General features: G+C 39.4%; 2 protein-coding genes and 1 long non-coding RNA gene across 3 annotated transcripts in view; 1 reads left to right on the top strand and 2 right to left on the bottom strand.

Moving 5' to 3' along the window:
- LOC309494997 (uncharacterized protein) overlaps positions 1 to 15,294 on the bottom strand; it is a 730,899-nt gene that overhangs the window by 514,423 nt on the left and 201,182 nt on the right. The window lies entirely within an intron of this gene.
- Positions 1 to 15,294, top strand: part of LOC309495024 — a 214,082-nt gene that overhangs the window by 178,967 nt on the left and 19,821 nt on the right. The gene's annotated exons all lie outside the window — the stretch shown is intronic.
- Positions 11,310 to 13,832, bottom strand: LOC309495019 (uncharacterized protein). The gene is made up of 3 exons (XM_082164560.1): positions 13,022 to 13,832; positions 12,429 to 12,659; positions 11,310 to 12,126 (listed from the first exon to the last, which is right to left on the bottom strand). The coding sequence occupies exons 2-3, from the start codon at positions 12,656 to 12,658 to the stop codon at positions 12,015 to 12,017; spliced, it is 342 nt and encodes a 113-aa protein (XP_082020686.1). The 5' UTR covers position 12,659; positions 13,022 to 13,832; the 3' UTR covers positions 11,310 to 12,014.

The following is a 15,294-nucleotide window of genomic DNA, read 5'->3' as shown; positions in this document are numbered from 1 at the left end:
CGCTTCACGAATGCGGCTATTTTTACACTCAGGGTACATTACGGCATGTTTTCTATGTACGACGTTCTCAATATAATTCATAATCCCACGTTTATAATGAACGACGCGTTATGGTTATTGTGTTATTGTGTTACAAACTGTGTACGCACAGAACAGAGGGGCGGGGTGAGCAAAGCTCATTATCATTTAAAGACACATGCACTCAAACGTGTGCTGAAAACAGAGCTGTTTTTGACCAGGCAAAATTAGTGTTTTCTTACAATACTAATGAGAATTTTTAATTAAAGTATATTACAAACTTTTAATTTAGACCCTAAAGAATCATATTAGCTTGTACACAAATGGCATTATATGACCCCTTTAAGTCTGGAATACAGAATGGTGGGGAAAGGAAGATAAATATAATATGTGGTGGTTGAGGTATGGAAGGATGACAAAAGTGTAGTAATAATACATTTTTACAATCCATGCAAGCAAATGACATTGGAAGAGATGAAGAAGATAGAAGGGCAAAGTATAGTGATCTGGTGTAGATTTCAATGTGGGGAGGAAGTGTGATTGATAGAAACGAGCAGCTGATTGAAGAATTAATGGATGAGATGAATTTGATCTGTCTGAATGATAGGAGAGGTACACGAATAGATGAGAACAGGTCAAGAAGCGGTGTTAGATCGAACTCTATAACAAATAGTAGGTTAGGGTGAATAATTAACTGGAGGGTATTACAGAAATGTACTAGCAGTGATCACTTTCCTATTTTGATAGAAATGTGTATAAATAAGAGTGTAGAGAGAAATGAAAGAAGAGAAGGGAAATGGAAATATGAGAAAGCTAACTGGACTAAGTATGTGAAAATGGTGGAGGATAGTTTAGAGATGTAAGAAATGGTGAAGCTACAGTATAAGTGAGAAAATTATAGGGGTCATGAAAAATGCAGCAGTTAGTAATATTCCTAAAAGCAAAGGAAGAATAAAATGGTACCATGGTGGAATAAGGAGTGTGATGAAGCTATTAGAAGGAAAAGGAGAGCGAAGGTAAGAAGGCATAACTATGAAGATCTAATGGAATATAAGAGAGAACAGGCAAAAGTAAAAGTTGTGGTAAGAAGGGCAAAAAGGCAACATTGGAGAGATTTCTGTGACAGAATAGGGAAAAGTACATCAATAGAAGAGGTATGGAATATGATCAGAAGGATGAATGGAATAAGGAAGGAGATAGAATATCCCATGTTAAATGGAGAGGAAACGGTAATAAAGCAGAAATGTTTTATAATACATTTATAAAAGTAAACAGGACGGAAAATCTGAATGAAGAATTTAAGAGAAAAAGGGAGGAAATATTAAAAGAAATCATCATCTATTGGAAAAAAGAGAAGAAAGAGAGATGATATAATGGATGTCCCATTTGGAATGACGGAGCTAAAACGAGCACTGAGGAGAATGAGAGAAACTGCTCCTGGTCAAGATGAAATCAGCTATTATATGATTACGCAGTTAAGCGAGGAATCGTTGAAAGTAATGTTAGAGTTCTATAATAAAGTTTGGGAAATGCGGGTAATCAAAGAACAAAACAGTAGGGATGGCTGAGGCGAAACAGTCGTTCCGAAGCTTTGCGAGATCCCGAAGCGCAGATGTTTCGAAACACTGATCCGAAGCGTGATTCATCAAAACACCCATGTCACGTGACTATGGCCAAACGAAGCCTCGAAGTGTTTCATCAGGTGTGGTCCGCCGAATCAGCGTTTGATTGACACGGTCGGGAACAGACCACACAATCGCACATCTGTATAAAAGTGAAATCAACGCATATTGACCTCGTGGGTTTTTGTGAGAGGAGTTTGATTTTGAGATAGCGGATTTTTGGTGATATAGTGACATAGAGCGATTTGATTAGCTATAGACTATTTAGGCTTACATTTAAATTTACACAACACATTGACTGATAGGCTAGAGACAGACAGAGTAGCCTATACAGTGACACATTAATAGATACATAGATATAAATATATATAGACAGCTAGATTAATAGATAGATACATATATAGATAGATTATAGATACATATATAAATACATAGATAGATTGTTAGAAACCCCAAATAAAGTGAGATGTGTGTATTGTGATCGGCAGCTAGCCTACTGCAACAATACATCATCCATGATGCGCCATTTGAGGAGCACTCATCCTGCCATTTTGCAGGGTGCAGGGGATGGTAGCATTCCCCCTGTACCTAGGCCTGCTACTGACACTGCTGGGCCATCTAAGCAAGGTATGCATTGTTTGAAATATAATTATAATTGAAATACAATTACAAACTTTTGGGACACTGTTTAGAAAGTCCATAGCCCTATGCCCTACAACCTAATGTCCCAATCTGCCAATCATGTTAAAAATAGCTTCAATGTGAATATAATATAATATAATATTGTGTGAATATACATTTTATAGGTCTACATATGAGTACCCAATATACTGCCAGTGACGACATCATTTTGGTTTTCCTATTTGTTGTAGTTCTACATTCCATTACATTTTTCTCTGCACACTGAGCATAAACTTAACGCATAAACTGATCCACTAACTTACTGAAAAGAGAGAGCGTAATCTTTCCTCATTTGTATTTACATTTACATTTACATTTATTCATTTAGCTGACGCTTCTATCCAAAGCGACTTACAATTGCTATATATGTCAGAGGTCGCACGCCTCTGGAGCAACTAGGGGTTAAGTGTCTTGCTCAGGGACACATTGGTGTCTCACAGTGGATTCGAACCCGGGTCTCTCACACCAAAGGTATGTGTCTTATCCATTGCGCCACTACCACCCCATTTGTATGTCCTAGCTAAAAAATATCTTTGCATGCCAGCAACAAGTGTCCCTTGTGAGAGGATTTTTTCAAAGGCTGGAGAAAATATCTGTAAAAAAAAAGAAGTAGGCTAAGTCCTTCCACAGCAGAGAAATTAATATTTTTTAATAAAAATCTCTAAAAAAGTGAGACATTGTGGCTTGATTTATTTTATTAATATTCATTTTGCAGGACCAAAATAACATTATGCACAGTGAGGAGCCTATAGGTTACAAGCTTCACATATTATAAAAATACAATAATAAAAAAACAAAAAAATTTTAATGGCTCGTCAAGGTTGTTTCAGATCAACACCTGCAAGTGACCACTAGGTGTCACCGTTGAGACGGGTGTCGGATTGATTCGAAGCCTCGAAACAATATGGCCCATTTGGTTCAACCAAGCGGAAGGAAGTCGACCGGAAGTTGAAGCCGGCCGCGTGCCACCATCTTGTAGCGGACCCCCACCTGCTGTTAGCATCCCATTGACTCCCATTCATTTTGGCGTCACTTTGACAGCGAATAACTTTACATCTGAGGCGTTTAAAGACTCCATTTGTCCATTATTTATTTCTAAAGAAACACGACAATGTATAAAATGCTCCATTACCTTGTAGCTTACGTTATGGCCCCGTAAAAACAGTTTTTGTAAAAGTAGGCTAACGATTGCGTCATAACCACGCGACTCTCTGTCGCACAGTGGAGAGATTACCGTATTGATGGGAGGAAAAGCTTGCGCGCAATCGGGGAGACGTGGAGGCAAAATGACAAAATAATTAATCAGAATACCTAGCAAAAGTTGCTCCTGCTCCTAGCTCGTGGACACCTCCTACTCACACTCTCTGTCTCTGCAAGATTCGGAAGGGAATGATTCAGATTTCTCATGCCACAGCCACTAGAAGACAGACGGGTTGCTGACGTCACATCTACGTCGTCAAGCTCGGTTTGAGTCTGCGCGTCAGGAACGGAAGTCCTAAAAAATCGCTAAAAATGGGCTTCACTTGTCTCAATTGAGTTCCAATGAGATGGCTCTGTCCACTTCTTATACTGTCTATGGGTTCAACTGTTTCATTGCTTCACGAAGCCTCGATCTGCCCACCACTACAAAACAGAAGGCAGGGAAAAAATCTCAAACCCAACAATTCTTAGGAATGACAACGCTTTGGCTAACATGAGGACTGAACAATGGCAGTGAGGCCTTAAATAGGGTTTATCATTAGGTATGATTCAACACAGGTGAGAGCATTACAACCATTTAACCAAGGATAATAAATCTGGGTAGAAATAACGCCATCTAGTGGAAAATCAAGCAACTTCAGACAAAACTTTACAGTGGGACATATCCAATAAAGATAAATGAAATTTGTTTGAGAAGACAACAGTTAATGGCAGTATATTGGACAAATATTAAGAGTCAGGATGAGGTACATCCAACAAAGAATATACAAGGAATATGTTGGGAACAAGGAAATAATAATATAGATGTGTATAAAGTAAATATAGATGTGTATAAGAGTGATGTACCCACATTACCCTTTATGGATTCTTCCTCAGCCAATAGAGATTTAACTTTACTGAAGATAAGACAAAAAGAAGGAAGTAATGAGATGGAAAAAAATGAGAACAAATGAATATTTAGGGATTAAGTACGGAAATAATATACAGATATACACAGATGCTTCAAAAAAAGGATGGAGAGTAGGAGTGGCAGTCAATGGTCCAAAGTTACACATAAAGAGAAAAGCTTGAATACGTGATCAACTGTCAGTAAATACAGGTGAACTGACGGCTATTCTGCAATAGAAATACAAAATGCGGTCATATGTTCAGATTAATATTCAGCAATGGTCAGTATTGATAACCAAAAGTCAGAATCAAGGCAATACATAGTAATGGAAATCCTTCAAAATCTCTTTGAGTTAAAACAAGATAGAAGTACAGTTTATGAGGGATCCAGCCCATGTGGGGATTAAAGGGAATGAAGAAGCAGATAAATTAGCTAAGAAGCAGTAGATGATGAAGTGGTAGAAATTGAGCTACCACATAGTATAAGAGAAATAAAATCAGAAATAAAAGAAAAAATGATTAAAAAGTGGCAACAGTATTGGGATAATGAGACTAAAGGAAGACATTTATATGCAATTTAAAAGAAAGTGGCAAAAGGTAGAATGGGGGAAACAGGAGGGAGGAAAATATAATTACAAGATTAAGGATGGGACATACAGGTTTGAATTACATCTAATATCTAAACATCCAATGGGATTGTGTGAGAAATGTGGACAGAGTGAAAGTGTCTGAAAATGAGAATGTGATTATAAATTGTAAGGATTACGATGCAGAAAGAGAAGTGCTAAGAGAAGAAATATGGAAGAATGAAGGAAAAGAGTTAACATTAAAGAATATATTAGACTCAGATATAGGAAATAGTACGGTAAAGGTGTTGTGTCAGTGTCTGAATAACAGGATTAATTAAAAGAATGTAGGAGAAGTGTATATATAAGAGAGGTAGAGGTATGATGATATAGTGTGGGTAAGGGAAAGGATATCTGAAAAAAGGAAATAGTGAGTTATTGGGAGTTAAAGGGAACTGGGGTGGAAACTGGAGGAGGTGAACACGCAGCGCCAGTGGGGATGTTTAGAAAATGTTTCTGATCCAAGCTACCTGATGATGGCAGTAATGCACTATTTCATGCGGTTGCCAATAAAAGACAGAAGAAGAAGAAGAAAAATGTATTGTATCAGAAGAAATCCTTTGGATTACATAGAAAATGTTAAAAATATTGTGCTGTACAAATACAGTGCTGCTATAATCAATAAAGTAAACCTAACTCATAGATCAGGCTCTAAATGAGTTCAGTGATTCAGGTACAAAATTATTGTTAAAACATAAACAACACCATTAGATCACTTTTTCTCTTTGTTCATGTGACTGTTATAACTGAATTACAGCAGCCGAACTAAATCTAAAGTTAAAAATTGTATGATCAAATGATACAATAACATTTGTGATTTTCTTCTTCAGTGATTCTGCTTGTTAACATCAGGTGTCTTCAATAATGCTCAATCATCACTCAGTTAATCACTTAATTATCTCATTAACTTCAACACTGCTTCAGTGTTACTTATAACACTCTGAGTGTGGACTCATATCAACACTGAGCAGAGTTCATTTAACTCTGGGGATTTTGCTGTGAAGAGGACTCAGTAAGTATAGATGAGGACAGTGAAAGGGAAGGCCAGAGGAAATTAAAATGATTGTGAGATTCAAAGGGATATGGAGTAAAAGAGGTAAACCCAATCTAATTAACAAATGAGTTGAGAAAACAAACAGGAGAGATTAAGTGTGCAAGAGTACTTCAAGATTGAGCATTTATGGTAATATGTGAAAATGAGGAACAGAAGGATAAAGTGATGAACATGAAGGTTGTGTGTAAACAAGTGATTTCAAGTTGTAAGCAAACAGGTGAAAAATCATGGATATGTGGAGTAATTACAGGGGTCCCATTGGATGTAACGAGGACAGAGCTGAAGAGGAATATAAAAGGAGGAAATGTAATTGAAGCAAAGCGATTGCAAAGGAATAGGGAAGGTAAGAAGTAAGAAAGTCTTTCTGTAATGTTGCGCTTTGAAAGAGGAATACCAAGTAGAGTGATGGTTGGATATGTTAGCTTTCAGGTGAGAGCATCTGTGCGTGCTCCAATGAGATGTTATAACTGCCAGAGATATGGTCATACTGTATATGCAGAGCCAAAAAGAGATGTGCACATTGTGGAAAAGAACATGAGAATGCAAAATGTGGAAGTAATGTGGAAGAAAAATGTTGTAATTGTGGTGGGGTGCATAATGTGGCATATGGAGGATGTGAAGTTAGAAAGAGGGCAGTAGAAATTCAAAAGGAAAGAGATGGAAATAAGTTGTCATATTTGGAAGCAGTTAAAAAAGTGGACTCAAGGAAAAAGAAAGAGAATGAGGAGGAGGAGGAATGGAGAGATCAGGGTTTTGGGACAGAGTTTAAGTCAAGGCACTGGATCACAGTGTTAGGAAAGATACTTTTCACAAAAAGGTGCTGATGACCATGGCTGTTATTGCCATATAGTATATGTATGTCTATTACTGCAACCTTCTTTAAGTTCAGGACGAGCTGTGAAATGAAATATTTTACTCATGTTTTCTGTCTATATTTTTTTAAATAAAAATGTTTATGGCCTTTAGGAAAAATAAGGTATATTGATGTAATCAGTTTTACCTGAGAAGTGGAGGATCCATAAATCTATGAAAACCACCTCATTGCTCCCACGATGACTTCTCTGATGAAAGCAGTAGTCCGGCGGCGTAGTGAAAATACCGTTACGGTGATAAAACCACCAAATTTTATGCATGGTGTTTCCTCAGGGTCTATAGTGTAATTTTGGCCAGGAGCCCTCGAAAAAAAAAAAAACCTTTGTAACGTCATATTAGAAGTATATCATTATCAATGAAATATGCTTAAAATTTTCACAGCAACTTTCAAGTTCCTGCACAAGATAAAGTGTTCAAATGAATCCCAAAGTTAACATTTTATATGTTTATTTATGTTTATGAACTTTTACATAACTAAAGTTTCAATACATGTCAAAGTATTAGCAATATGATCTTTATTGGCCCTGTAATTGATAATTATGAGTGGTTACAGTTGCATTTGCAAAGAGGTGAGCAGTCTAGACTTGCTTTGGCACATTTGCAGGAACAATCCCCCTTACAGCAACATTTGATAAGTTCTCTGGAGGCTGTGGGGACTTCTGGAAGAGTCATCCAAACTGGTCCCAATACATGAAAGTAGGACTTGTCTTCAGCATGTCATTTCTCCAAGTGATAAAGGTACCTTCATCTTTTGGGCCAGCAATAAGCCTAAAAGCTTCTGCTGTAGATTGTGAAGTGACAGTAGAGATTGTGAACTTTGCCAGAGCGAAAAGAGGCTGGCCAAATGTATTATCTGGGGTTTGCCCAGGATTAAGAAATTCAATAGCTTGTCTAAGAACATTCATGTTTAATCATGGCTGGAGTGGCAGATTTCTCATAAAACAGAGGAAGGAGTGCACATTTTGCTGGTGGGGTCTTCCACCAATGGTTGAAGCATGATATGCAGACCATGCAACTGCATCATCACTGGCCAGTTCTGTCTTCTCTACAAGTGGCAGTGCATGACTGACCCAGTTGTTTTCCTCTTCTCTTGCATAATCCAATAAGCCCATAGCTGTAACTACATTACACTCTGGCACTGAAACAGAAGTATTTGTCAGAGCTACAGCGGGGACAGTGGCAAAAGTATCAGGAAGAGCTTTATTTTTATTTTCAAAAGGTGGTATCATAATGGGTGGTCTCTATCACAGTCATCCTTAGTTGGAAACTGAAACATGCTGATTCCAGTACCATGAAAGAAGCCTACAGAAGTGGTTGAACTTGGGTCATAGTCAAGGTTATCAAGGGCACCAACTGTGAAGAGCCCTTTCCGGAGACAAGCTGGAACCACAACACCATCAACTTCAAAGCGTTCACATGGGGCTTTAGCAAGCCAGTCTTCAATTTGAATAACTCTGTCAATAATATGAAATGCTAATACCCATTTGGTTTCATTGCTGGACCAGTTGCTTGCTTCTGGTTTGTACATGTACATTAAGGCCTATGTAAATGGGGAGTGGTGGTTCACGATCAAGGCTGTGTCTGGTCAGCAGTGGGTGTTGCCCTTTTCTTTGTGTTATAAAGAATGCCTTGTCCCATTGTGAGGCAAGCCTGAGCCTCACATTTCTCTTGATCTTTAAAGTTGGAGCCATTCATTATCATCGAGATAAGAGACTTTAGGCTTGAAGGAAGTGAGGTTTCTTGATATCTTTCTGGGAAGGAGCCAGTGAATTTGAAGCCTGTATGGTTGAATATGTCATTTTTAATAGTCTTTGCAACTTTTGCCAGGATGAGAGCGTCTTCATCAAAATCTCTCTTCCTCAGAGCTTCCCTTATTCCTGTCAGTATCAAATGTTGAAACTTCACGGAGTGCACCTTGATCTATGCCACCCTCACAGAAGAAGCACTTCCGGACATCCAGTCGTTGGCGTTTCATGGGCTTTCCCCCTCCAGATTCAACAGCATCCCGCACGTTCTTCTTTGTCGCTTTGAATTGATAAACTTTAGGTGGCAAGATTTGTGTGAAGAATCAGAATGTGAAGCAAAATTGCTAGCTGGAAGATTGTCAATCGCCCTGAATTGCTCGACATTAGCAAGAAATGATCTATAGGCATCAGATTTATCACCACTTGTCCCAGGTGTCTGCAAGGGACATCTCAGGGGTTCAGAAGTGTCTTTCTGGCTAATAATACATAGCCCAGTTCAGCTCCATGTTGAAGTTTCAGAAACTAATGTTATGTAAGCATAAAAGAATGAACGAATCAAGACATTCTGACCTGCAACACGTCTACAATAGGAAACCAAAATAACTGAAAGTACATCTAGCTATGTACTGTCACACACAAACAGGATTTAATGATGTAAGGGCAGCCTAAAAACTAATGACCAAACTAAACTCAGTAGATAGCTATATGAATGACCTAGTTGAATTGAAAAATAAAAGAGAAAACCAAGATCTCTTAAAGCTGCCGTCGGCAACATTTTTTTTATCATATTCAGTGAAATTGACACTATAATCCGACAGAACAACATAAATAAGGTGGTTTTAGAAAAAAACCCGAGCTTCTAACTCCACCTGGAGCGTGTTATTTGTTTTGCAAAAATCCAGCGCTCCCGCTTCATCAGGTCCAATCAGCGCAGGGGGGTGTGAGATCTGACTGTCAATCACAGGTCGTGCACACGCCACAGATCCCCCCTCTCGCGCACGTTAATATCACATGCACACGCCACGCCTGAAGTTCGCCTGGAGATTGCATGAAGCGTGATGGCGGAGAGAAAATCTACTAACAAGCTTCCAATTCCTCGGTTATTGCTATCTATGGATAGATTAGCCAGGGCAGCCTACCTCCGAGTCCATGGTGTTGATCGATGCTGAAGAGACGGACGCGTTCACAGAAAATCAGGTACACACGCACAGTGACGCACTGACGAGCACGACCTCGATGGGAGGGTGCTCGCTGGTAGTGGGGGAGGGGCATGAGAGTTGTAAACATTCAAAATTTTGGCTAATCGACCCAATCTGCCAGACTTGCCGACGGCAGCTTTAACATTTAAGCATTTTTGCTGCCGTTTTTAATAATTACGCCTATATAATACAGGGATTTTTTTATAGGTTTTTTGAGGTATAAGGTGTCTCGGCACTCTTTTTTTACACTTATAATTTGGAAGATCTAGTGGCCTGAGCACAAATTAACAAAAGGAAGCTTATTCAGTGGTCTTAAAAGGCCATTACCCTGAAAGTTTTACCAAAAAAAAAATAAAAAAAAAAGGTCTTAAAGAAGCTTCATGTAAAATGTGGTGCTTTTATCACCTCAGTAACAGTATTATTTAATATGAGCACTACCCAACTGGACTACAACACTGGTCTGTGTCTCCCTCTGTTGACGGAAATTATAAAGACATTTATAGCAATTTGTGTTCATAGCAATTTATGTTCATCTTTAATATTTTGCTTCAGGAAGCTGATGTTACGTATATGGAAAAGTACAACTTACTGATGCAGAGTTAAATACAGGGTCTTCTGTTGGGAAATTATTAAAACAATATGGAATAGTGACAGACTCTAAGAAAAATCATGCTTGAAGCTTTTAATAATTTTAACAATCACCTAATTATTAAAGATGATACTTTTTAAAGATTTATGTAGCCTAGGCTTATACATGATGTAGCCTATATATTTATGAACTCTAGAATGAAGTAACCAAGTTTCTCTCTCTCATTTTCTCGAGACAGTTTCGCATGTTGGCACGTTTGTGGCAGCACTTACGTCAATGAAGGACACCTTTCTCAGTCACACACACACACACACACACACACACACACACACACACACACACACACACACACACACACACACACACACACACACACACACACACACACACACACACACACACACGGCAACATATGGCAGACGTATATATACTGAATTTAATCTCAGTTATCACAGTTTGATGAGAAATAGTATGTACACACTACAAAAGTGCACAGGCTGCCATTTACAAACTCATACAGACAAACTTAATCTCATGCAATCAATGTCTTGCATTTGAGGTTTCATGTGAAACAGTTCATATTAGGAATAAGTGACCATACAATATGATCTCACTTAATAGGAGATAGAAGTATGATAGAAGTTAGGGGCATTATCACAGGAAAGGCATTAAGGTAAGACACAGGTGATGAGTGGCAGCATTTGTACAAGAAGAAACTATACAAAGAAAAACTTACCCATGAAGATCTATGGACTGAGCTGTACTAAAGTGAGCATAAACACACTGTGGAAATAAATGGGTCACGGCACTCAAACAAGGTACTGGACATCGCTTTTATTGTTTACTCAGAACACACATTCTCCCCATTTGTCCCTCAGTAACTTGAATTTTTTTTTGACAGATGAGGTCTTTACTGAAAAAGTGATGAGAAATACAGTACAGTATATACAATATTCACAGCAGTTAAGGCGACATGAAAGGGACATTTCATGCATGTAAACATGAGCTGCTGTATCAACAAATCAACAAAAAGGCTCACAGAGTTACAAAGGGTATGTTACATCAAAATCTCCACAAACCTGAAAAGAAGTCACATAAAAATACATTTAGCTCCCAGTCTGAAAAAGTACGAAAACATTTTGTGAGTAGGTTCATACAGGCCGTTTCTGGACAGTTTTATACTGTATATACAAAAGAAGAAACATTATAAAACAACAATAACAACACTGCTTCATGTTCAGCAGGATTTACACCATTTACACCAGTGTCACATTCTAAACTTTGTTTCTCACACTTTTGGTTTTATTAAAGGTTCTCAGTTGCCAAAACAAAGATGTAAACACAGAAATTTAAAGTACAGATTCTGTTGAGGTCATCATTTTACCAGCTTTGTAAAGGCTCACCAGTGAGAATAACATGAAGTTGTCATGCCTTTAACAGCTGAATGCGGCGATTTCCATGTTGCTCAGCAAAACGCTTCACAAATGTATCTAGATCTAATGCCCTTGTGCGTGTTTATTCAATGCTGAGTACAGCCAAACTCGATAGTCTCTTTTCTGTCATAGTTGACCGCAAATAAGTCTTTATGAGCCGGAGAGATGAAAAACAGGGAGCACAGCGGCATCCTCCACCTAAAACACACAGCATCAGAGCTGAACACTGGGACACACAGCATCAGAGCTGAACACTGGGACACACAGCATCAGAGCTGAACACTGGGACACACAGCATCAGAGCTGAACACTGGGACACACAGCATCAGAGCTGAACACTGGGACACACAGCAGCAAAAACAACTCAGAGATGCGTTTCACAACTGGCTGGAACAAACACAAAAGCCTTCTGATGAGAGTCACATGATACAGTCTCCTGAAGTACAGAAGCAGTGCGAGATGTGCAGGTGTCAGTGTGATTTGTAAGAGCCGTGTCTCACCCGAGCAGGAACCGCAGCACCTCCAGCGTGTCTGTGACGGGCTCCAGGAAGATGGCCATCCGCTTGAAGCAGATCACCATGTTCAGCAGGTCAAAGGTCAGCGCTCTGGGGCCGCCCAGCTCAGAGGCGCTGTCTATGGAGGACGAGTCCTTGGCGGGACACTGGGTGAGTTTGGCCCGATCGCTGCCCGTCTGCGGGAGCTCACGAGGAGAGGAGGCTGTGCACTGCATGCTGGGAGATCAGAGAACATCAACACTGTGTTTATCTCTGCACACACGTGACAGTCAAGAGACTCACATCTGTGGATGAAATTAAAACTGATGCCTGCCAAGAAAGCCTAATTAAAAGCTTAAACAGATCAGCAATGTCAAATCCAGTAGACTTATATATTACTGTGAAGCTGCTTTGAAACTTTGTATTATATAAAGAGTTATAAATAAAGGTGAGCAGATTTGACTGGATCATAACCAGAAAGAAAAAAAAAACACTGATGCTGTTACTACTATATCCAAACAACTCAACTTCCCCCTTTACCAACTCAGAGTAGAGCACCACCTTATGTAAAGGAACTTCTAAAGTACTAAGATCAATACCTCTCACCAAAAGTGACCTCCCGGACCTTGAGGAAGAAGAAAACGGCAACACAGACTCCAAAATAAAGGACTCTGATGCTCCTGTATCACGCAAGATTTTTACAGGAAACTTCTCCTCGTTGCCAAGTAGTGAAACAAATCCATCTGAAATAAATGGAAGATAATTAGGCTTCAGTTTACTAAGCACAACATCTGAATTACCAGGCGACACAGCCAAAGCAGCTGGTTTTACAAACGAAAAACGAGCTTTAGCCTTTGACTTCAGCACTGGACAGCTCTCTTTCCAATGACCTTTCCCTTGGCAATAACGGCAAATTTGCTCTGCATCAGACGTTACACCTGAGCGATCCTGATTTACTGGTAGAGGATTAACGTTTGGAGTTTTATTGCGAAAAGAAAACGCATCTCTTTGTCCATTTACTGAACGCACGCGTTCGCCAGAATGAGCTTTATGCGTTAGTTCGTACTCATCTACCAACACAGCAGCATCAGCCTCATTTGTTGCCTGCTTTTCAGCAATATATATCGCAACCCGCTCCGGCAATGTGTTTTTAAATTGCTCTAAGACTATCAAGTCTGTCATGTTATCAACTGTTTGAACACTAGAGGCGACGCACCAGCGTTGGTATTGTAACCGCAAATCTCTCGCAAACTCCACATTGGTTTGATCGAAACGTCTTCGCATACCTCTGAATCGCTGCCGATTGGCTTCTGGAATTAACTCAAATGATCTTAAAACTGACGCCTTTATGATTTCGTAGTCTTTCGCATCATCCACACTGAGAGCGGAAAACGCTCTCTGTGCTTTCCCCGTAAGAGTGCACTGTAGCATAATGTATATCAGGCCAACCCTGCGTGTCTGCCACCCTTTCAAATAACAGGAAAAAAGTGTCGACATCCTTCTCATTAAATGAGGGAAGAAGCCGTAAACTAGTGGAGATATCGAACTTCGAATCCCCTAAACCAGACATTCTCCCTTGTTTTATTAAATCCAAACGTTCAGCTTCAAGTTCAAGCTTTTGCTGCTCTAGTGCTCGTTTCGCACGTTCATTTTGTTCGTTTAGACGCAACCTATCCATATGCATTTGATGTTCTAACTTACGATTTTCTAACTGTAAGAGTAACAATTCTTTTTGTTCAGCAAAGGTTAAGTTTTCAGCATGACCTGAAGTCTTAGAAACTATTTCATCATCATCTTCAGATACATCGGCAGACGCTATCAGTAAACCCTTGGCGCACAAGGCTCCATTCACTATACTTTTGATCTCTTTTTTATATCGCTTACTTGTAAGCTCTATTTTATAATGATCAGCAAGTTCTATTAATTGCTCTTTTGTCAATGCATTTAACAAAAACTTCGAGGGTTCCTCTACAAAGGTTTTTACCGGTGACGCCATCCTTCAAACAATGCAGACCGCTATTATTAAGAACTCAAATCAACGTTTCTTATTACAGCCTGTACGATCTGAATGAATCAAACATGAGCCGGGCAGACCAGCGACATTTTCAAAAACCATATAACCATTTCTCTTAAGCTTACAAAAATACCCCATACCACTTAACTAGGCGCGGATCTTCAAACAGGTCTGCGGTGGGATGGATTAAACACCAAGCCCGCAGGAGTGGCTAAACAACCAGTAATCTGGCGATTTCCCCAATTCCTCGGTAGTGCCCCCGAGACCAATGCTCTAGCCACAGACCTGTTCAAAAACAAAAAACCATACGACCCAAAAACACGCAACCTACCATGTAAGCACAAAAAGAAAGGTTATGGCTAATTGATTAAAGGGATAGTTCACTTTGAAATTCATTTTTGGTATGTTTTAGCTTACCTCAAGGGCATCCAAGATGTAGGTGTCTTTTTTTCCGCTGTAGTTTCAATTTTGATATTTTTAGGTCAAACCGTTCTTGTCTGTCAGTCATATAATGAAGGTCTATGGTCACGGTCTCAAAACACAAGCACAGAGTCCAAATTAAAACAATTCCCCGTCGTCCAAATTAAACAATTCCCCATCGCAAGTACACATTGATGGCCTAAGACACGAAACGAGCGGTTTGTGTGAGAAAACGAACAGTATTTATATAGTTTTTACCTCTTATACGCAGACATGTCCGAGTGATCTGATCTGACGTGTACGCAGACCAGGGGGGCAGGGTTTCATATTATTTTGAAGTAGCCCCGGCGCCGGCATTGGCTAGCTGACCATCACCTGCTGTTAGCATCCCATTGACTCCCATTCATTTTGGCGTCACTTTGACAGCGAATAACTTTA

Source organism: Leuciscus leuciscus (genome assembly GCF_965113295.1).
Source record: "Leuciscus leuciscus genome assembly, chromosome: 3".
In the NCBI taxonomy this organism is placed as follows: domain Eukaryota; kingdom Metazoa; phylum Chordata; class Actinopteri; order Cypriniformes; family Leuciscidae; genus Leuciscus; species Leuciscus leuciscus.
The sequence above is the reverse complement of the archived record's forward strand: the minus strand, read 5'-3'. Positions and strand labels throughout refer to the sequence as shown.

Bases quoted from the DNA above. Each gene is read 5' to 3' on its own strand.
- LOC309495019 (XM_082164560.1), bottom strand. From the start codon at position 12,658: ATGCAGTGCACAGCCTCCTCTCCTCGTGAGCTCCCGCAGACGGGCAGC. The intron at 12,127-12,428 runs GTGAGACACGGC...TGTGTGTTTTAG, and splicing joins GTGCTGCGGTTCCTGCTCGG to GTGGAGGATGCCGCTGTGCT.